Raw genomic sequence first — 25,071 nt, forward strand, 5'->3', positions numbered from 1 at the left:
AAAAAAGTTTTGAGTGTTATGTTAAAATAATTTGTATCTTAAAATGATTACTTATATATAGTATAGATGATTTTGAAACATGAACTGAGAATGAGAGAGAGAGAGAGAGAGAGAGAGAGAGAGAGAGAGAGAGAGAAGATAAATGAGAAAAAACAGTTTTTAGAATTACACTAAAATGTTTGGATCAGTTGATCTTGAAATGACTGTCTCTGCTCTGTGTCTTAAGGATCTAGAAGTAGCTTTATTCATGTACTTTGTAGAGCGCCTCTCTGAATTCCCTTGGGAATCATGTGCTTTGCCTCCCTTTTGTGCAGAGGCTATAAAATGAGTAATAAATAATTTTGAATCCTTGTCATTGCTAATTATTTTTGACATACACAGTAGACTTGGGAAAATACCAACAAAGATGAGACAGTCATCATCATAAGCTGTGCAAAACAAATTCCTCAGAGCAAAATTAATTCCAGTGTTTAGAAACCTTGTGGTTAGCTTTAACGATTTAAAAAACTCAAATAAAATTTATGTATACTGTGATGTTTTGTTTTTGTTTTTCAAGTAAACAAATGAATGCTTTTATTGAGTTTTTTCCTTCTTCTGTAGTCTTTTTAAAGTGGTATCTTGCTGGTAGTAAATTCCTGTACTTAAAACTTTAAAATAGCCTTTTTTAATAGGAAGAGTATTGCTGTAGAGGTCAAGGGTTCTGACCCATTTCAACACCTTTGACCTTCATTTACAGCTCTCATGGTTTGCTTGCCTAACGAATAAGGATAATACAAAATTAATGTTTCTTTGCATTGATTTGTTCATTTTAGTGCCTATGTTGCCAAATTTATTCAGACTGTGCTGATGGACATTTCATGAATACAAATTAAAGAATCATAGAAGGCGTGAAAAATCAATACTATGTGTTATCAATACAGTGCAATAAGAACAATTACTCCTTGAGAGTATAGCTAATGGAATTTTGTAATGAACTTCGAAGGAGCAGTTACATTTCTTAGAAGGCTTATTATTCTTTGATTTTTATGTGCATTCTTTTTAATAATTTATCCAATTTGTTTTAGAATACTTCTTTTCCAAAATCTCCCTTGTTAAAATTTCTCATTAAGCCATCTGATTTTAAATAATTGATTGTTTATTTCTTGTATGAAAATCATCAGATAGAGTTTTATATCTGTTTGAAATCTCCTTTCCTTTTAGTCCTCATGGTTTTGTCATAAGATTATGGTTCTGTTGTTTACTATGACATAGCTGCTTCATATGCAAATTTTAATAATGAAGTTTCATCTTTTAGTTTAGGATTGAATTTGGTTTGGTACATGAAAGCTCCTTTCAGTATAGCACAGTATGTATCTGAATGTCAGAAGCTGCTCAGATAAAGAATGACACATGATAACAGCCATTTGTCATGGATGTCACTGTGCTGCTTAATGCTTAGCTGATCAAATGGCATATGGAAATCACTTAGAAGAGTAAAATTTTAAAAATCAGAAATTCTCAAGGCTTTTGTTTGAATAACACACATTATTAGGTATTTGAAGTTCTCAGCACTTTTTTTATGAGTTCTTCAAAAAGTCCCATGGCATCTCCAGGAGACATGACACAGTGTGAAAAATGAAGCTAGAATTAGCTCCACATGTATACAGATTGTTCCAGAGTGATAATTACATTTTTCACTTTGAATTTTCCTAATTCAAAGAGGTCAACTTGGTAATCACAAAAGTGATTTATTTTGTTAAGAAGTGAACTGTCTTTTTCTATGTGAAAGCTGAGGAGATATGAAATTGAATTTCTAGGGGACATTTTGCAGATTCTTGGTGGGGATATCTTGAGTTTGATTGATAATTTTTTTTAGTGTAAGATAGGGTGGGAAGTAAAAAGCTACCCTCTTGCTAAATTTTTAATTAATTTTTTAAGAGGAGATGGAAGGGATTGAGTGCCAAAGATCAAAAGATCAGGTCAAAAACTCCTTTTTAATCACATAAATAATGGGATATGCTTATGAACTTAACATCTGCAAATTTGATTTAGAACTTTACAAATTAGTTGATGTTAATTTCATGGCAGTCAGCTGTATTCTGATTATTTTTTCTTGAGCCCATTCGCAACTTATTTTCTTTTAAAAATTTAAAGACACGGTGTTTAACCATACTTTATTAGCAAATATGTTTACAGTATATTAAAGATCTTATCATATGTGATTTGCTATCAATAAACAAAATGTATCACTATAAAACTCTTTAAGGGTTTGACCAACACATTTCTTACTCTTTCCTCATTACTAGTTGATTAAGCATTATTTTATCCTATTTAAAACATCTACTCTGTGTTGGTAGAATTGGAAAGCTCTCTTATTATTCAATATTTTGCTTTTGAGTAAAGTTTATTAAATTAATTTATGTATTATATCTCATATAAAATAACTCAAGTACTAGGCAAGCTCAAAACATTGATCTTTTTTCTTAAAACTAATTTCTTTCAGTGCTGTGGAACAAATTTTGGGCCTTGCACATATCAGGCAAATGCTTTGCCAAAGACTCACATCCTTAGCCCAAATTACTTTCCTTAAAATATAACTACATACAGTATTAAAGGAAGTGCATATTTCCAGACACACAAAAAGAAGTTGAGAAAGTTTTCGGCTATACCCCAAATTCAATTAGTCAAAAAATGCAAAAATGCCCTCCTATTTGTTGCATTTGTGTACAAACCGGTTAAAATTATTTTAAAGAAAATATTAAATAAATGTTTCAAGTAATACTACTTCAGTGCTCTATAAAGTGCTTGTATCTTCCTCATTTGACATTAATATCATTTTTGAAAGAACTGACATTGCAATCCAGGCCACTTTATAAAAGTGTTGTGTTGCTCATCCTAATTCAGCCTGACATACATTCCAATAACACTACCTCCCTCCTTGGGTTTAAAGCTAAATTTATGACTGTGCATTGTGAAGTGCATCATTTAAAAATGGTTTCAACCCAAAACATCTAATAAATAAATAATGTGTATGGCTACTCAGTAGTAGACTTTCTAGACTAGAAATCATCCCATCGGATACTCAACAGTCCACTATCGGAGAGGGCTGTCAGATAAATCTTGTGGTAGCGGCATTCATGTCCTGTAAATCACATATTATTGTCTGAGCCTTCTGCCAGGTCATCTATTCTTTTCCCATTTATCAGAAATGCATACAGTCTATAGAAAAACTAACAGCACCATGTAGTCTGGCTTGGTGTCCTGTCTGAGTTATCAATTAGCAGCATAAGTTTATTTAAATGTTTAGCCTGATTTAAAAAAAATAAATCAATGTTATTAATATTTTTGGAAATACTTTCTTCACATGAAGGTAATGATAGGGTTGGTGATTTTCACTCAAGGTTGCTGTGTCTTTGAATTGGAAGCTAACAACTGCTGATAGTTGCATAGACACATACCAGTCAGCATCCTTTTGTTTTTAATGTTGGTTTTATGTTCATATTTTTGTTGAATATTAGTAGAATTTTCATTTTTCTTTCTCTGATTTTTTTTCTCCCCCTGATAGTTCTGATTCTGTATGTTGAATTTGTGTCTGCAGAGTGTGTGATACGTAATGCTGTTTTCGGTGCTCTATCCTTCCCCCTTTCATTCATACATTCATCATCATGGTTGCTATCTCATTATGGATAGGTGATTCACAGAAACAAGTAATTACCAAAAAGCATGCTCATCATTAGATAGCTGGTGAGGCTTGAATGTCCTTTATTGTCATCTTCAAGTCTTTTTTTTTTTTTTTGGTTTTTTCGAGACAGGGTTTCTCTGTGTAGCCCTGGCTGTCCTGGCACTCACTTTGTAGACCAGGCTGGCCTTGAACTCAGAAATCCGCCTGCCTCTGCCTCCCGAGTGCTGGGATTAAAGGCGTGTGCCACCACGCCCGGCTTCATCTTCAAGTCTTAAACTTACCCAAATGTGTCATCCTTTTTCTGTCTTGGTACATAATTTTTAATTCCTTATTAGTGTCACTCATAAAATTACTCTTTTTGTTTTTGTTGTTTTGAGATGGAGTCATTGTAAGTAGCTCAGGCTGTCCTGGAACTTTCCATCTTAACATGAGTTGGGTTCAAACTTGCCATCCTTCTGCCTCAGTCTCTTGAGTGCTTGGATACTGATATACATTGTCATGCCTGGTTTATTCAGGATTTATAAGGAGTAAACCCAGGGCTTTCATGTATGCTAGGGAAACACTTTACAGCTATGTGTCCAGCCTCAAGTCAACCCTTTTTCCCACAAATGAACTAGTATTGTAATTCACATCCTTTGGTCCTGCTGAGGTGTTAATATGATGTTTAGAAACAGATCAGAACACAGATTATATCAATAGGAAATTATACATATATATACTATTACACACACACACACACACACACACACACACACACACACACACACACACATATATATATATGATCCAATTACAGAATTTAAACTTTGGTGTATATTTATTTGTAGAAAGCCTAAAGGCCTAAAGATGATAATCTCTAATGCTTATATGAATATAGAAAATTTTCATTAAATGTTTGTTCGATAAGTGAGGAATATTATAGCTTTTTTGTTGTTGTTGTTTGTTTGTTTCTTAGAAGAGATGGATGAGATAGGACCTTCCTATGTATCTCACTCTGGCCTGAATCTTGTTATCCTCCTGCTTCAGCCTCAGGTTCTGGGATTACTATAGTACCGTATCTATAGAGTAGTGACATAACTAATTGATTTGATTTTACAAGAGCCAATTCTCTTTACACTTAAAATCTTTGTGTTTATTATATAATAAAAATACTTTTAAAAAGTATGTGTTTGCTTTTATATAAAGTAGGATAAAAGTAACTTTACATCCTATTAGCTTCTGCTCATTGTCAATTTTTAGTATGGCTGCCCCAACACTGGGTTCAGTTATTCAGTGTAAAAGTTCAAATTAAATTGAGGGCCCTAAGAGCTGTTTTAATTCTTATATTACATTTTTTTTTCTTTCATTACACTAAAGTTGGTTACAGAAAACCAGTTCTTGTCCATTACACTAAAGTTGGTGGCAGTACATATTAGTGACATCAGCTGTATAAACACTTTCTAGATGAATAGATTAATATGCTTGCCTATTTAGATAAGAAGTCCTTATTCATATTAATTCGTATGTTTTATAGCCATTGGAAAGTTTTTCTCTAATAAGCAGAGTCCATCTTACTGAGGAATAATCTTATTCTAATTCTATGGTAATCTGAAAGACTAATTCCAATTCTGAATTTTTGCTGTAGGTTTTGAAGGAAGGACATAATATATTTTGAGTACATATTAACTGATGAGTTTCAGGTCTTAGTCAAATGGAGGTGATGACTTGGGTTTTTTGTTTGTTTGTTTTGCTTTTTGATCTGTAGCCTCACTGTGCAGCCCAGACTAGGCTAGAGCTAGCAGTGCTTTTGCCTTTGCTTCTCATGTGTTGATTTAGGCCCCTGCTTGTATGCCATCTCCTGATGACCTCTTTTGAGAAAACTTTGTGTAAATTCTTTGTGTCTGTGTGTCTGTCTGTCTGTCTGTCCGTTGAAGTACTTTGATTGCCTTTAAGCCACTTCATTGGCCTAAGCTTAGCATTCTTTTCTTGCAGCTGACATGATAAACAGTGTGAGAAATATTGAACCTCAGGTTATTGAAAAATAACACATAAATACAAGTAAACTAATATCTTGATATGTGACTAAAATTTTGAAAAATCTAATTTATATTTAAATAGAAGGACATCACTATTTTCTTTCTCCTTGCTCAAAGCAGTTTGCATAGCAACAGATTTAGAAAATGGGCTAAATGTTGAAAACATACTTTTTGACATGTTGTAAATATTCTATATCTTTTGTAACCAACCACTTTTACAAGGTAAATAGTACTTTGGGGGGCAATTGGTTTCTCTAAGAGTAGTTTATATGTACCATGGTCCAACCAGGATTAATGCAGTTTTATATTTCAGCATTTTTATTATGTTACTCTTTCCATTTTGATGTTTTATACCTCTTCTTTGGAATACACTTTTAGAAAATTAGTGGATATAAATTGAGTGTTTCTGAGCTTTTATTATTGTCAGTACCTATGATCTTTTGATCACTAATGGAATAAGAATCAATAGCATAGACCCTACCATTATTATGGGAGAAAATAAAAATCTCCCAGTGTAATCAGTCAGTCTGTCACAGAGCAACTGTGAGCACTTTATCTGTGGAATTTGCAGTAAATGGAAGAATAGTTCTTCTCATCGAAGTGTTCAGAGCTAATTTAATTTTTGTGCATTGTAAATAGTTGACCTTATAAAACGATGCTAAAGACCTTCCTAGCATAGCTAAGACATTTCTGAGAGCTACCGAGGATAGTTGAATTGATCATAAAAATCTTAGAATAACTGACAATTTAAAAAAAGATATTAGCTTATTAACTACTTCATGCTTAACCACCCAATGTTTTGAATTGTTCCAAATCTTTATAAAAATAACTTTATATTTGAAGGTGGAAACCCATGTCTTCATATAACAGCAAGAACATACAAAAGTCAAAGTAAATGAAGTGTATTATTTTTTTCAAGAACAAAATGTGCATTAAAATGTTGAAATCAAATGGTATTTTAGTGAACATACACTGTACCCTGCTTTGTTTATGTTTTAATGTAGACTTTTCTTTGATATTAATTAAAGTGCTTTTTACAGTCAAAGAAAAACAAAATTTTATTTTACATACTGGGTTCAGTTTGAAATACAGGCATCCTGTTGCTTTACCAGCACACTAGGATTTAGAAACTACAACTTTAAAAGGTCCATTCTGTGGAATGGGCAGTACACCCTGTGGCTTGGCGGTCTAGTCAGAAGGATGAGACCATGCTGACTATGTAACGACATCTTTGAACATATTCTCAAGGGTGGTAAAGGCAAAACAAAGTAATATCAACTGGCACTTAATTCTGCAAGCTCCCTGCTGATTTGGGTATTCAGTGAAATGGAACTCTTCCTGACAGGAAGTCAGCCTGTGAGTATGGGGACATTTGAAAATAGAGTGTGTTTTAATTTGACTCCCTGCTGTTTTACAACTCCTCTTTTAAATTTTGGGTTAAGAAGAGAGGAAAAGGGAGGAACACAAATGGGAATATCCAGAGTATGGCATTTCTCTTTGATTTAAGGTAACTGTGAGTACAGGTCATTGTCTGTTTCACAGTTATTATTGCTTTTTGTTTGTTCGTTTTGTTTTGTTTTGTTTTTGCTTGGTGCTCACCTTCATAATTCAACTTTAAATCAGTCTTCTAGTTGTGGTATTACAAAAAGTCAGCTTAAAACTATAGTTTTAAATTTCCTTTGTTTAATCTCCCTTTAATGACTTTTTAAAGGCTCAAGTATATTCAATTTTACATTTTTATACAAAGTATACTTATGATATAATACTGGATCACAGTTAGAGTACGTAATTAAATTTGACCTTTCCAGCTTTTTTATCTAGATTTACATATAAATCTTTAAAGTGTTTGCACTGCTTCCTGAGTTTTGAGATAAGATTTTTTAGTGTGCTGTAGTACCTTCACAGGTACAGTTAGAGTATTCTATAAGCAGTCTATCTATTATACCTTGATAGTATATACTTTTTGGTCATGCTACTGTCTTATGACATAAATGTTTAGATGTTACAACATGATGCTAACAAGATATGAAGCTAAGTGACTTTGGGCAGTGACTAATTTTGAATATTTGTAAACATTTTTCCTCCTGTTACTGGCTAACAAATAACTTGGAGTGAATCAGTTTCTTTTAAATTCCTAAGATTTTGTTTCTTAATGAGAGCTATGAGAGCACTGAGATCTTGTTAGTAACTATTTGTAAAAGTATACAGAACTGCTAGTGGAACAAACTAGGCCACATACTGAAGTTGTTAGTGCTGACTGTGTTTCTAGCACACAGAATCTTCTTCATCAGTCACCTCAGTGCCTCTGTTTTTCCTCTCAGGAAATTAATTTATGTCTTATATTTTTATCGCACAAAATAAAATAACACTATTTTCATCTCTGTGTTATTATCTATATTTATAATCACATGTCCCGTCTAACCTGTTTCCATGTTGAACCATAAAGAATTAGCTCCTAGAGTTCCTCAAAGCCCAACAACTTTTGCATTCTTTTCCATATAGATACGTTAAGGGTCACATGGGCTCTCTGCTGTAGATACCACAGGTGATTCTACTGCTCTGGTTCTCATCATAACGATAGCCCTTCCAGGAAGGCTGGTGTACCAAACTACAGGAAGCTCTGGCAGTGTTAGAAACCTCAGCGTTGAAGGGCTCTCCTTTGTAAAATCTAGTCCTCATTTATACCGCCTTTATCTTTACATAGTTCATGTTTAATTTACAGATTTTCAAAATGTTTAAAAACTTACTAAATATATCATCATCATTAAAAATTTGTGTTATGTGCTCACTTCGGCAGCACAGATACTAAAATTGGAACGATACAGAGAAGATTAGCATGGCCCCTGCCCAAGGATGACACACAAATTCGTGAAGCGTTCAATTAAAAAAAAATTGTGTTATATGATGGTTCTCAAAGTTTTGTCAGTTTGGAAAAGGACACATATCATTGGAGAAATTTCTCTTAAAAATCGGAATCTGATTCAAAAACTATACTAAGTACACAAGTTGATCGATTTGTTCATTACTTTATCTTACCCCATGAAATTTATACATTTATCAAAACAGAACATTGCACATGGAAATAATACAATTAAATACCACAATTTTGAGCATTGTGTTGAGACAGAAAAGGCTTCAGATATAAGAACATCAGATTTTCAAGTTGCTTCTATTGCTATTTAAGTTATGTTGTAGGTAGAAGAATGGATGACATCATGGCGTCCATCCAGAGCATGCCTTAGGACTTCTGTGTTGTTCTAGGTATCAGCTAACATCTTATTAAGTGCATTGATAAATATTTGAAGATTATGAAATCTTATGTCTTTCTACAACCAAAGTTATTATTTGTATGATTGGCCAGTGGGTTATGGCTCAACACCTAAGAAATTAATATTCCTTGTATGTTTCTTAGATAGTATATGTTTAAAATCAAAGACTGGAGCTTTATGGGTGTATGTAGTATGATGTTCAGATAATTTTACTTCTGAAGACATATCATTTCACAGCATAAACATAAATCTTACTCGTTCATGATGAATTATAACCAAATGTGTGTGTTTTTGCAATTATTCTTTATTTGAAGTTAGACTTGAGCACTGAATTAAAAATCTCATTTTCTATTAACCTTGACAGTTTTTTCAATGAATTATATACATGTAAGGTAGTTAGTGTGCAGACTTAGGTGACTTCAAATGGTTAAACAGCAGGAAAGTTTCTGCTTTTAGTTAAAAGCTGCTGTTTTCTGTATGGGCTTATTTACCACATGTTTAATTCTTAATGCTGTGTGCTGTGGGACTGTGCATGTGAAAGGCAGCATAAAGAGCTCTGCCTCCAAGTCTACGGCTGGTACTTGCTACACAATAATAAAAGCACTATTTTATTGGGTTACTTGTAATTAACTTCAGCACTAGACATCCATATAAATCATTGGTAATCTGTTTTTGTTAGATTTTTATTTTTTTTAACTGAGTTAATGTACTTGTTTCTGTTATCTTTTTACATATGGATTGAGGTTGTAACTACTTTTTGGAAATAGTCTGTCACAAACAGCTATATGTACATTGAACAAATGATTGAGGCAAGCTAATGAATTTTATGTAACATTTTATAGAGATTTGTTATTCTAATAAATATTCAGTAGTAACATTGTTTTGTTGTGAAACTTAATAAATAGTGATTTTATTCTTCCAAATCAAAAAAGTATCTAGACATTTGAGCAGTTAAAGTGGCAGCAGTTATTAATTAGAAAATATTTATGCTTTTTCTATTAAAAAGTTCTGGCAATGTGAAGATATCCAAATGTATCAATTCCTGTTTATCAATTAATGGAAAGTCTTTTAAAACATTTTACAACTGAACATTTCATCCTTCATATATTTTCTTTTTTGCACATGTTTGATGAATAGCTCTTTACATAATGTTTTATAATGATTTATACTCATACTTTTCATGATTATCAGTTTATAATAAAAATTATAGAAACAGACACCTTTATAGAATGTTATAGAAACATTTCCATGTGTATATATCTGGCTGAGTTCAAGCTAATAGTATATGTTAATCCAAACCAAGTTTTAGAAAGAAACAATGAATGCATATGGAACATGCTTGTAAATCTGTAGGAGAGGCTTTAGAGAACATGCGTTAATCTAATTTAATTTTATGGTATTAAAATCTTTATTTGATCATTGTGAAATGAGTGTTAAATGCACTGAGGATGGAGGTGGGAGCCTTGAAGAAAAATGGACAGGCCATGAAACTAATGCTCTAAAAACTAACTTGATTGGTGAATACTTTTTATTACATTGAGTACATTAGATGGCTTAAAAATGTTTAAAAAATAATTAGCTGTTTTATATAGTTGTAATGGATGTCTTTCATGCTCTCCCTCCAGCAGTCTTTAATGAACCCGCCTTGTAATTTCAGTTCAGGCTTTGAGATTCCCTGTAGACTTGACTTCAGACCTCAAAGGGCACGAGTTGCCATATGTCTGGAGAAGCCGAGTGCCAAGCAGACTGACCATGTACTAATAGGACACATTTATATAGCTCCTGAGTGTGGAGTCTGATAGTCTTAATGATGATCATCTGTTGGGAGCATAAAGCTAGAAAGGCTTAGAACCACTGTGCTGTCTGTGGAAACCATACTTTCTGTATTTAACAGTGAAGAATACTAACAACGAATTGAGTTCGGAAATTATTAGAAATTCATTGATTGAAGAGTGATTTTTAGACATACTTGAAAACAAATTAGGATATATTCATAATAATTAAATGTTTGAGTATGTGTTATTCTTATCTTTTGTAGTTTAAAAATCTCTATTCACTCTCAGTTCTACAGTTTATACATTCCATGAATAGTTACTTTTAAAATACCCATTTCCTTGTACATAGGGTTTCATTTGATTTTTTTTTTTTTTTTTTTTTGCTAACGAGTATAAAATTGAGCCGTGTGCTTAGATTTTAATAGAATTCATTTTCTCCTATTTTTAACTTAATAGTTACTTAGACATGTGTTTCATTTACTCGTAGAACCAGACTATGCTTTTATATAAAAATGAGAGCAGTGCTTTTCCAAGGGCAGTTACTTGTTTTTACTGTCACAGAAGGACATTCCATCTGAGGTGAAGATGGAGTCAGGCTTTTCCTTTGCACTTCTGCCTTATTCTTTCCTGGCATGTGCTTATAGTAGGGACAGTGACTAGACAGATGCACTCTTGAGAGAGTGCTGACAAACAGCCAATGCTCCTGAAAACTCACTGCACACTTCCCTTGAGCTCTGATGTCTACTGCATCTACGGCAAGAACAAGTTTTGCCTCAGTTTGACCTTTGGTCTTACGTATAGTATTTTTCAGTTTTGTGTTCACACATGTTCCTCTTTATTCAAAATCTCCTTTCTGACCACTTTGATTCTTGATAGTGTTTTGGTCATCTCGTTAGGTCACTGGAACTTAGCAAATCTAGTTTAAATTTTTTAAAAATAATAATGGCAGGTGAATATATACTATTTTAAAAATTAGTGTTGGCATTTGATTAAAAATCCAAACCCTAGCACTGTGTCACTGCAGTCCAACTCCTTAGAAGTCTAGGCAGGAGAATTGCTTGGGCATGTATGTATGTATGCATGCCCAGCCTCGGGAACATAGCAACGGGGCTATAAAAAGGAAAACACTTGAGACTCATGGTGTAGTCTGTTATCCCCTCACGTGAGAGGTTGCTAAGAAGAAGGTTTGTATATAGAGAAGGATCAGAAGTTCAAGTTCAGCTGTGGCTATGTAGAGCATGCGAGTCAGCTTGGGCAAAATGAGACCTTGCTAAACAAAATAAAACAAAAAGAAATAAAGATAGCACATGTACACACATGTACATGCTCCCTTGTAAACAAATGAATGTATAGATAGATATATATTACAATGAATAAATTCCAAACCAGGATAACAAAAAATAACCAACCAAAGTCAAAATAAACCATTAACACCTAACACTTTTTATGTAAGAATGAAAATTAGTAATTATGAGTTTAAATGTTTGTTAATTTAGTTTTCATTTCTTTCTTTTATATCAACCATGTTTAATTCCAAATTTCACAGCTTATCTTAATGAATAATATTATAGTACCCACATAAATTGTTATTTTTATTTGACAGGTCAGAATATCAAGATTAGAAAATCAATAGATACTTAATAATTACTTTACAATACATTTTTATTTTCTTAATTTTGACATTGGTATTCATGAAACTTGAATGATTGTTCTGATTTCAAAATAATATAAAAGAAATATTTATTGTTTACACAGAAAACTTGCATACATCGGGGAGGTTCATCTACCCACTTGCAGGCGTGAGGAGCAGCCAGGAACCCACCAGGGGCCAGGGGTGTTTTATTGTGTTGTTTGTCACCACCAGCCAAGGACAAGTAGGGCATCTACAGGGGTCTCAGACACCGACAGAAGCCCTGCCCTTAATTACTGGATATGCTGTGTCAGGCATAATCAGACTCTAGATCATTGCTTTTCCTACATAGCTGAAGGTGTCTTTTAGGCACTTTCCCTTCCTTTGCACTTCCCTACTTTAGCTTTCCTGGCTTATTCTAGAATCCTCACCTCTACATAAATTATTGAAACTTCTTTTCATATTTTATTTAGTCTTTTTTTACACTCCAGATTTTATCCTCCTTCTGGTCCACCCTTTGTTCCACATCCCATACTTCCCCCTCCCCCTCCTTCATCTCCATGAGGATCTCCCCACCTCCCCCAGCCCCCATCTCACCAGATCTCCCCACTCCCTGGGACTTCCAGTCTCTTGAGCGTAAGAGCATTTGTGTTGGAGGCTTCATATCAGTTGGTATATCTTGGGGGTCCAGGTCAATTGAGATTGCTGGTCCTCCTACAGGGTTGCCCTCCTCCTCAGCTTTTTCTAGCCTTCCCCAATTCAATCACAGTGGTCAGCAGATTCTGCCTATTGGTTGGGTGTAAATACCTGCATCTGACTCTTTCAGCTGCTTGTTGGGTCTTTTGCAGGGCAGTCATGATGTGCTCAGCACCTATGGTTTTTAGTGCCACATTCTGAGCTGATGGTGAGCCTGTCAACTAAGATGATGGCATCCTCTCTACTGAGCATTTCCATGAGCATTCTTGAGACTCATTAGGTATCAGCAAAGGAGTTGTATGGAGATTACAGTAGGTGTTCATTTGGAACCAGAGCCAGTGTAACATACTCAACTGATGCATGCCATTACGCCAGTGAACACTCTTAAGTCAAGAGACAGCTTTCCTATTGTATAACTAACAATTTAAGGACCAATGAAATAAAATAAAATAAAATAAAATACAAGGCAACCTAATTTCTACCCACAAAGTAACAATTACCCTCAACCAATAGAAATCACAGGAAAGGAGAAATGCCAGCTTGCTATAAAAGAGTTTAAAAACCAATTTTAAGAAGTAGTGGGGTGGGGACTTCCTTGGGGTGATGGGGGGAGGAGGTATGGGATGTAGAACAGTTGGGGTGGACCAGGAGAGGGATAAAATCTGGAGTGTAAAAAAAAAATTAAATAATTTTTTTAAAAAAGAAAACTCAACAGATACAAAGAAATGCAAACAATTCAGTGAGGTAGGAAAACATTTCATCCTGTGAATGAGAAATGTGTCAGTGAGTCCGTAGAAGAATCAAACATTTTGGAACTCAAATAAATGAAAAAAAAATGCACTTGTGATAGTTGCGAACAGACTGTAAAAAGCAGGAGAATTTCAGAGTTCAAGAGTTATCATTTGAAATACCAGTTAGATTAATAATCGGAAATGAAGAATGACTGTGGAGCCCATGAAACTTGACACTTGTCTCAATGTGGACTATTGATTAAGTTGTTAATCTTCTCTATTCTTACTCAACACAGTGATAGAAATCCTAGGCAGAGCACAAGAGAAAGAAGTAAAAGGCAACTGAATAGAAAAGGAGATGACATTTTCTGTTAGCTGTTGACTTGATTTAATATGCATAAAACATAAAGTATGTACCAAAGATTTATCAAAATTGATAAAATATTATAGGACACAAAATGAACATACAAAAATCAATAACATTTTATATGCCTATATAATGCTTAGAAATCAGTCTTTTCTTAAGATTGTTACCATAAATAAGTAGAAAAGAAAAAAAACTAAACTAAGAATGTTGTTGACTCATTAAATATTATAAAACATTGACTAAAAAATTAAAGAGTATACCAAAATCTAGAGAGGCGTTCCATGTTCATTCATTGTCACAAAGAACTATATGTTCATACTACTGAAAAGGATGTGCAGATTATATTTAACATTCATAGAGAAAGATAAAAGCAATTCTAAAATTGACATGGAACCTCAAGAGAAAGTAATTAGTCAATTCAGTCTTGAATAAAAAGAACATAGCTGAAGACCTAACACTAAATGGCCTGCAGGTAACACAAGGTTATTGTGGCCAGAACAACACAGACTTGAGTTTAAAATGAACACAACTGTCAGTGAAACAGAGTCGAGTGCCCACATTGCTACAGCAAACTGATTTTTACTGACAATAAAAGCATATTGGAGAAGACTTTTTGAACAGTATTTAATACCAACAAATGTGTATATTAGTTTCCAGACAGATGCAACTAGACATCTATCTTGCAAAATGTATAAAAACCCACGTAAAATGGATTTAGGATCTACATATAATATTTGGAGCTAGTATTCTTCCATTAGAGAAGATAGCAGCGACACTTTGATATTTTTTGTGCATTGCTTTTCTAGGGGGAGAATAATAGTTCAGTGAACTGACAAAAAGAAAAAAATAGACAAATACAGTTATCTCACATTACAGAGCCTCCTGTTGTCAAAAGGAACAATGAAGGGTGAAGAGGTGGCATATGTACTGAGAGACAGTGCGTGCTATGTGATAATCTAGGCGAGTCTATATTATGTAATAATAACTAATCTTTTATGTAATAATGGATTAGTACCTTGAATATATAACATACTGCAAGAAACTGAGCAGCAACTTGAAACATAAAAACTAAAACCATCGAGTATACTTTCATAATCCCAGCACCTGGAAGTCGAAGGCAGGAGGATGAGGAGTTCAACGCTGGCTTTGACAGAGTGTTTGGTGCCAAACTGGGTTACAGGAAACCCTGTGTCAGCAAAGTAGAAAGTCTAAAACCAAAATTAAGGCAATGCAGAAATTCACAAATTATTTGAATAGACTTATTTCAAGAGCAGATAGGCCAGCTTCTAAAAAGTATATAAAATGCTTAGCTTGTTAATCATAAAAATTACTCAAAAAGTTAAAATATAATTTAGAAATGATTTAGGTCACAAAATAAGTTATTGCACTGATTATCAAAACTGATGACTTCTCAAAAGAAAGTGATAAGAAAAATTACATGTAACGAATCTTATAAAAATGTGGCCTGAATCTATGTGCTTTTGAATATGTTAATTTTTAGAAGTTACTCTAATCTTTCAAATTTTTTTACCTGTAAAATATAGGCAAAGCCATTTATACCTTCTTTTTTTTTATTAGGTATTTTCCTCATTTACATTTCCAATGCTATCCAAAAAGTCCCCAATACACTCCCTCCCACTCCCCTACCCACTCACTCCCCCTTTTTGGCACTGGCGTTCCCCTGTACTGGGGCATATAAAGTTTGCATGTCCAATGGGCCTCTCTTTCCAGTGATGGCTGACTAGGCCATCTTTCGATACATATGCAGCTAGAGACAAGAGCTCCGGGGTACTGGTTAGTTCATCATGTTGTTCCACCTATAGGGTTGCAGTTCCATTTAGTTCCTTGGGTGCTTTCTCTAGCTCCTCCATTGGGGGCCCTGTGATCCATCCAATAGCTGACTGTGAGCATCCACTTCTGTGTTTGCTAGGCCCCGGCATTGTCTCACAAGAGACAGCTCTATCTGGGTCCTTTCAGCAAAATCTTGCTAGTGTATGCAATGGTGTCAGCGTTTGGAAGCTGATTATGGGATGGATCCCTGGATATGGCAGTCTTTAGATGGTCCATTTATACTTTCTTTTTTTGTTTGTTTTTTGTTTTTCGAGGCAGGGTTTCTCTGTGTAGCTCTGGCTGTCCTGAAACTCACTTTGTAGACCAGGCTGGCCTTGAACTCAGAAATTCGCCTGCCTCTGCCTCCCGAGTGTTGGGATTAAAGGCGTGCGCCACTGCGCGGTTATTACTTTCAAGTAATATATTGTATGATGATTTTTTTAAAAAAGAAAACTGGAGTTTTCAGGAAGTTAGAAATTACATTAAGTGAATTATCAATGTTTGATAATAGAGAGGAATTAATGTAATATCACTGGCTTGACATTTGCGGACTGGTAGTCTGCATGCGTGTACTCATACGTGTTGTGACTGCATGACTTCAGACATTAGTAACCTAAGATTGTATCTTAGTACAAATTGATTAGGCAACAGTTATGGTCCTCGGATGTGATAATCAATTAAATATAGCTTAGGCACAGGTATGAAATTATTGACTCTGCTGCTTTTTGAGTTCTTCCTCTTGAAAGTGCTGAAGTGTGCTTTGAAATTACTTACTTGCATTAGTGGTTGGATTTGAGGCTTTTAACGTGTTTTCATCAGGACCTCTGGGGAAAGGATAACCAAGACTTTTAAATGTACTATGCATTTTGCATCACTATATAATTGTAAATACTGTGATGAAATATTGAAATGATCATGAAAGATGATGACCATTAAGCTTTTTCTCAACTATTAAAACTCACTAAAGGTTATATTGAACTGTGGTTTACAAAATTGTTTAGACTAACGCCTTGTTGATAATTGTTTCTGAGCGGAGAAAAATGCCTTCAAACACCATGATTAATGAATATTCTTTTTAGTTTTGGCAACTTCCACAAACTACTATAGTGAGTTTTTTATTATACAGAAAATGTATTGACTTTGAACATTGTGATTATCAAAAAAAAAAAAAAATCCAAGGATGTTTTCTCTTAAGCTTCAACTTCCTTCTCATAAGCATTGTTAATTCTGGTATTATATTATTCCTTTTACTTAACGGAAACAACAAACTTAGAAAAGGATTTACAGAGCTCTCTGTATGAACAAGAAGTCCAGTGATAAACTCGATTTTCTTTTGAGTGCCTATAAAATTGTAATTCTCTAGTTGTCTTATGTACCTTCTTGTCTAACTTGTATTTTCTGTTCTTTAAAAAATATTTTAAGGATAATATCTAATAGGTTTTATTTTAGTATTTTCATGAGTAATATCATTAAAAATTTAGTTTTGTGTATTTATTTAGTCAGTTAGAAACCTAAACATCTTATATTTAAAGGCAATTAAGACTATGTATATATCATTCTAGTCAATTATTGATCTGATTTATTTTTAATTTAAAAGAAAAGTATTATTTTATTTGACATGTAATCTAAATTTAGGGTACTTTATATTTTAATTGGTGATTTTTTAATAGTTATAAGTACTAATTTTAATATGTTTTCAGTCTAACTTTATTCTATTTAATTTTTTTCTGGAATTTGAATGAAACATTTTGTGATTTTATTTTTAGGTAAGAATTCATTTGGTAAAAGTAAAATCAAAATAAAGCTTACCAGCTTATTGAAAATATAGACAAGAGTATGCTCATGTTTTTATATAAAATTAAATTTTATAATGAATGTCTTTGAGTACTTTTGAATAATATGAGTTTGAATACAAGATGATACTGTCAAAGATAAAACAACTTTGAGATTAGTTTTAGATTCAGTTTGACTCTCATGGTTCTGTGTTCAGTGAGAGTGAAGTGTGGGATCCTATGTCCTGGATCCAAGGACTTCTCTATAATTTCTGCTTACCCTCATTTTCTTGCTACCTCAGTGAGAAGAAATGTGGGGATGCTGCTTTCTGTTTGTCAGGATAAATTCTTTTGTTGAATTTGATTATTTTTAGTTGGTCCACATATTTGTTAATATCATTTGCCCTAAAGAAAATGGTTTTAAGTCAAATTAAAATATCTGTTTTACACTTGATTTTGTTTATATTAGTGAAAGGGACTTAGGGTTTCCATAACCTGTTGCATAACAACTATGACTTTTGAGAGACTATACTAAAGACTTCTTTTTCACTAATTCCTAAATGTTAACAAGGGTTAGAGTAATAATACCTGGAATAGAAGTATTTTAAAGTTGTGTTTATTGTGACAAAATCTAGTGTGAAATTTCCAAGGACATTTCATTTATGCCTTCTTCTTTTCTTAATAATACATTGCCCTCATTTGGCAGATCTAGTCATTGGACACCTTTGCATGTTTACCTGCTGTTGAATGTAATTTTCATGGTACTATGTGCACTTCCTAGTGTGATAGTATGTTCTCTGTCGGAGTCATTCAGCACAATCATGGTATGCTGTCTTAGTTTTACAGCTTTCTTGGGCTTTTTAAAAGACAGTGTTGAGCAAATGTGTTTACAAAAAAATTAAAAGTAGAAGAGAAAGATACACAGATTCATATGTAATTTCCTTGAAATTACATAAAATTTAAAATTCCACTGTTGACTATATTCACAAATGTTATTTGGTTAATGATGCGCAATAGCCAGTAACTGAGTATAGTCTTTCATTTTAGGTTTTAAGAAAAAATAAAAACATGTAACTATAATACAAGAATTGAAGTATTAAAGTAAAGGATATGTGTATAAGTTTATGTAAATACATAGAACAAGATGGACAGATAGGAACATGTAAATGTGCAAACACGAGTATATTCACTGAGATTTCTAAAAATATTTCAGCTCATAATGACCTTATTGTATCAATGCTTATTTTATATAAATGTTGAGAGTAAGTATAAAAGAATTCATTTGAACATACTCTACTGATTGATTTTCTTCCTAGGCCCTTTAATGGACATTGTTTTAGTGGATAAAGTTAACATATAAATTTTTAATGGTTAATGAATATAGTTGGAAATTTATACCACTTATTGCTAGGTTATATGCCAGTAAATTATAGTTTTCAGTTTATAACTGATTTATTTTGACTCATGTTCTCTATGTTATTAGTGGTGGCTTTTTGTGGGAGTATACTCTAGTTACTAAAATTTTTGTACCACTCAATTCTGTCTTCATTGTGGACTATGTTTTAAACATTATTATCTGTATATAATATTTTCTGCTGCTGCTGCTGCTGTAACTCCAGGTTATATCCATTTAGTTAGTATGTAACAGTTTGGCACAGCAGTGGCAGGGAAAATATGGACTGGCTCTTTTGGTTTACACTGAAGCAGGAATGTGACTTTCTCTTTCAGGGTGTCTGTGTTCAAGGTGCTGTGTTGAGTCAGCAGCAGGTTAGGCATTACTGTCCTTTCATTACTAAAGAGAACTGAAATAGTACAGATGCTGTTCTGTTGTGATGTTAATAAGGAACTAACCTAAGCAAAATTTCCTAAACCATTTCTCATTGTTTTCTTAGGAGTGGCAGAATTCTATTCAGAAGAATGCAGGCCTTGCTTTTATTGAACTTGTCAATGAAGGAAGGTAATTTATTTTATATCCATTTATATTTCACTTTAAAATATTCTTTTTTTCTTCTATATGAACTGATTCTTTGGATTCTGTATTTGTTTTTTGAATCAGTAATATTTTAGCACTTTGGCTATTGATTACTAAAATCATGCGAACCTCTGTCCATTTTTTATAATTTTCATGATTATACTGATGAGGTTCTGGTTTTCATTTTCAATAATTGTATCTGGGAGTAGCAAAAATAAACTGGTAATTTCTATTTGTATTATAAGAAGCCAAATTTATTTACAACTTTTAAATTTTTTGTTTGTAGAACCATTTTTGAGAATTTGATGTCTATGTTTTTTTTTTTCTATCTTTTATCATAGTCTGGTGATGAGAAGTAGCGCAAGTTTACTTTGTGGTATGATTTTGTGAGAAATTGGTGTGGGGTATTAGCAGGTATGATTTTCACTTTAAAGAAAAGAAATAGAAGGATTAAAAAGACCAACAATTACTGATAGGAAAGAAAAGCAATGGCAGTATAGAAATGAACAGGGAAGCAGTGTTTTAAAAATGAAAGAGCTCCTGGAGGTATCGCCTTCCCTCATCTCAAATTGTAATGAGATGAGAGAATAATAGTAAGAAAAACAGAGCAATAGTAATAAAAACAATACAGTGTTGGCACAGAAACACACACTAATTCATGGGATCAAATTGAAGAACCACACATAAGTCCACACCCTGTGGACATCTGATTTTTGATATTAAATCCAGAAATTCTCACTGGCCAAACTGGTACACTACATACAGAAGAATCCAAGAAGATCCACACTTATCACCCTGCACAAAACTCAATTCCAAATGGATCTAACAGCTCAACATAAGGCCAGATACACTGAAACTGTTAAAAGAGAAAATGGTAAATATTCTTGATCTCATTGATACAAGAAAAGACTTTGTGAACCAAACACTGATAGCATAACAATGTGAATAGCAATTAGTAAATGAGGCCTCATGAAACTGAAAAGTTTCTGTACATAAAGATACCATCATGCAGACAAAGCCTTAGGTTACAGAATGGGGAGGGAGTGAGGTGGGAGTGGGTGAGTGGGTGTGGGAGCACCCTCATAGAAGCAGGGAGGGGGTGGAATAGGGGATTTGTGGAGGGGAAACTGGGAAGGGGAATAACATTTGAAATGTAAATGAATGAAACAACCAATTTAAAAATGAAGAAAAAACAAGACAGACAAAAAAATAGTAAGTCTTCACTTATATGTGGATGTTAGCTGTGCAGTCTTAGATAAGCTATTACCTGCATAACTACAGAAGTTACATATATAGAGCAAGAGACTGGGGTAAGGAGGGGTAAGAGGATGGGGAGAGCAGTAAGGGATTTTATAAGGGAAGGAACACCTAAGACTAATGACCATTTGAGGGATCATATGGAGAACTGATACGTTAGCACGGTAGAATCCTCCTAAAATGTGTAGGTGTGTAAAGGAGATATAAGTAAAATTGTCAAATAATGGAGGAGACTGAGCTCCAAACTGGACTCCTCTTATCACCAAATAAAGCTTCTAGTGCTGCTAATGGGTTACATCGTAACCTAAAGGGTCCCATGGAAATCCCCTACTTCTCTGGCTATTGTCAGGCTATTATTGGCTGCTCTCCAGAAACTGACAGCAAGGCCAAATTGCTGAAAGCAACACCTGTACTAGTCACTGAACATATAGATGGCTCATGCTTACCTAGAGCCTTTACCACTGTGGGCTAGTGTTAATGGTACCTTAAACTGCTCTTCACTTTGTCAAAGGAGAAAAGTAAACACCACTCCACCTATACAAGATGTGGTAGTGCAACATTGGCACACATCTCATAGGAATAACTGATCGATATCTGATTGGATTTAAGCCCTACTCTCTAAGATGGACTCCAAGATTGGTGGCCAAGAACCAGAGACCAGATATCTCAGGGACCTAGATGATAACCAAATATTTCTGTTCTGCTAAAGGAATGCTGCTGAAAATGTCTCCTAACAACATTCTGTTATACTCATAGATCAGTTTTTGCCCAGCCATCATATAACCTTTCTCTTACAATAGATCAAAGCAAATAAAGATACTCACAGCTGGGCAGTGTGTAGAGAGTATTAGACCTTGGGACACGCGGTGTTATTTGGGATATCTCTATCAAGTTCCTCGCCACAGGATTCATGGGGTCCTGTTGAAGAGGAGGTAGAACGATGTCGGAGGCAGAGGGGATAGAGGAATCCCACAGCGAAACCAACACACATGAACTCAGAGACTGTGGCAGTGTGCACAGGGTGTGCTAACTTCTAAATCAGATGGGTTCCCAACACTGAGAGGAGAAGTAGACACAAGCTCTAACCCTGAAGCTGTGTCTAATCGACAAATGCTTACAAAGCAAAAATGAGTTCTCCACAGAGCTTCACTGGGGATGCAAACAACTCTTAAGGCCAGGCCTCATGGCCAGCAGTAGATGGCCAGCACAAGACAAACTCAGTGGCATGTTTGAATATTCTTTCTCTCATGAGGTTTTGACAGGGCGGTTTTGTTTTGTTTTGTTTTCACCTCACATGTCTTTATATGTTATGGCTTCTGGTTTGGGATTTTAGGAGACTCCTCTGCATAAGTATCTCTGTCTATGTGTTGTGTATGTCATGCATTTTGTGAGGGTTCTTTTCCTTCTGCTTGTTTGTTGTCATTCTGGTTTGTTTTTGTTTTATTTTATTGTTATTTTCTAGATGCCTGTTTGTTTTTTAAGAGGAGGAAGAAAAGGGTGTAGAGTCCCATGGGAGAGGAGTTTGGGGGATTCTCAGAGACATGGGGAAAGGAAACTGTGATCAGAGTATATTGTATGAAAAACATCTATTTTCAATAAGAGAATGAATGATTTATAAGGTAAAACAAATTGAGGAAACAAGAATGATGAGTAGGTTACTTTGTGTCTATTTGTGATGACTGAGCCTGCATTAATGGACTGGAAGACTTAAAGTATAGATTAAAACGTTGATGGTTTTCCAGAATGATATCCTAATCAAAGTAATGTTCCAGGGATGCTTATTTATAGTGCGTGGCTGACCTCATCTGTGTACTAACTTAGCATGGAAAAATCAGGTAAAATTTAAGCAGAGAACTTAAGAATTGAGATATATTTTCAAGGGACAGTATTCTTTATCATAAAAACATTAGAAAATGGCAAATATGGATATTTTGGTTGATATGTGACTATTTATGATATTGGGTATTACCAAGAACTTTTACATATTTCACCCCCAGTTTCCTCATTTATTAATTGATTGAGTATTTATTATAATCTATATTAAATTGTTCTTAGCTTTGAGCATATAGAAGTAAGCAGGTAATTACCTACCTTTTTGTGGAGCTTACATTCTAAGAGGCAGTGATAGATGATGATGAACTATGAACAAAATAAGTTGTGCAATACATGAATAGTAAGCACTATGGGAAAAGAAAATAGAGAGTGGATGAGATGCTGTTTTATGGAGATTTTTGAAGAAAGGATGCATGTTTGGTTTACAGTTTAAAATATTGTGGTTTTATTAGGACTTATTGCTGAGGTAGTATTTGGTCATATGCATGAGACGTGCCACAGGAATATGCATACAATTATTCTCAGCCAGGAAAAACGTTACTGTATAAGTGGGAACATTCTTCCTATATCTGAAGAACAAAGCCAACATAGCAAAAATTGTGATCAAATGAAGAAAAGCACAAGAAGGAATGTCAGTTGATAATACAGACAAGGCTTATTGGGAACCTGAGAAATTATCTGTAAGTTGCCATTTTTGAGGGATATTGAATAGGGAAGAAAGACTGTCTCTGATATCTTAAAAAGATCATCATGGCAAATGCAAATAGAAATTAGAGACTCAAAGCCCATGTAGGCCTGAGTAGTGATCTTAACTCAGAATGATGGTCACTTACACTAGAGTCCAACAGGAGGAGGTAAATAGCTGGTAGACGCATGGATAGATTTTAAAGATAGAGCAGATAGGATTTATAATGGGATAGATGTGAATTACTAGGGAAACATAGAGAACTAAAGGATTACAAGATTTAATCCAGGTTCCCACACTGTGTCACTAAAACCATGGCTTTTCTATCAAATGCATGCAGTAGGCTTATGGATGCAGGACTTGTTAGCAAGAGGGATTCAGTTATGGAAATAATGCTGACTTTGTTAATAGGCTTTCAAGTATGTGGTGACTAGTTGTGTCTCCAGACTAGAGATGCCATATAGGTGTTTTACACATATAGATAATATTTACTGTCTCCAAACTGAGTGAATTTATTAAGGTAGCAGGATGATGAATGAGAGTTGACCACTGGCTGTAGTAACATGAAAGTTGTTATGATTTAGTTGTTTTGGAGAGCATAGTTTCAGGAACTCTCTTTAAAATCTGATTCAAGACAATATGGAAATGGAAAGGGAATTAGAGACAATGACTAAACTATTCTTCAGAGATGTTTTGTAACAAAGTAAAGCAATGATATATAATGGCTACACACACACAAACACAAACATAAAAAGACACACACAAACAGCCTTTTGGTGATGCAATAGAGTTAAAAATTTTTTTTTCATTTGGTTTTTAAACGGGGGAGAGAACATAGTTCTCTGGTAGTGGGAAGGAACATTTAGAATTGGGAAATTGATAATTTCAAAACGCGGTGAATTTCTGGAGTAATATGTATGAGTAAGTTAGTAAGTCAGAATTTGTATACAAATAAAAGGAATGGCTTATTATGTAGTTTGAATGGTCTCTCCCGAAATACATGGGAAGGCACTGTATGTAAATGCAGAGGCTGGAAAGTATGTATAAAGTAGAACAGGAGTTGAATTCTGAAGGCCTAAACTTTGTGAAATAAGAGACATGAAAAGAGAGTCAATTTCTTATACAGAATAGTTATAACCATTGATTGTAGGTTTATTATTAGTGTGGTCATTGTGGAGAGAGGATATTAATCTAGCTAAAGGGATTAAAACCTAGAGGCTTTTCATGGGGTCTCTAGAATGAGTGAGCTATAAGCTGTAGAAAGTAGTATAGAGATTGGGCGGAGTACCAGCATGAGGTGAATTGCTGATAGATGGAAGACCAGATGACAGTGTGAAGAGCTCAAACACCTGAAAGATCAAGGTTTTTGTTCACCTTTTAATATGCCTGTAGATATGACTTACATTCTTCATCATGGTATCTTTCCATGTTATTTCATCTTTGTTCTCACCCATTATAGATATTGAATCAATTTTACTTTCTCCAGAAGTTTCTATACAAACTTTTGTTGATTTTATTCATAATTTTTGTGTATCTTTTTCTAATTTTTCTTTGTTGATGGAAGTCCTGATCTGTGCT

The 25,071-nt window shown here is 34.2% G+C and overlaps 1 protein-coding gene and 1 non-coding gene across 4 annotated transcripts in view; both read left to right on the forward strand.

Moving 5' to 3' along the window:
- Positions 1 to 25,071, forward strand: part of Lrba (LPS responsive beige-like anchor protein) — a 591,176-nt gene that overhangs the window by 149,583 nt on the left and 416,522 nt on the right. For all 3 annotated transcript variants that reach the window (XM_029475138.1, XM_021158804.2, XM_021158805.2), the window contains exon 35: positions 19,639 to 19,703. In XM_029475138.1, the coding sequence (XP_029330998.1) occupies positions 19,639 to 19,703 (65 nt within the window). The remainder of the gene's footprint in view (positions 1 to 19,638; positions 19,704 to 25,071) is intronic.
- On the forward strand, positions 8,458 to 8,564 carry LOC115030661. Its single transcript, XR_003836267.1, has one exon. It is a non-coding gene; the product is annotated as a U6 spliceosomal RNA (small nuclear RNA).

This window comes from Mus caroli, chromosome 3, assembly GCF_900094665.2.
Source record: "Mus caroli chromosome 3, CAROLI_EIJ_v1.1, whole genome shotgun sequence".
In the NCBI taxonomy this organism is placed as follows: domain Eukaryota; kingdom Metazoa; phylum Chordata; class Mammalia; order Rodentia; family Muridae; genus Mus; species Mus caroli.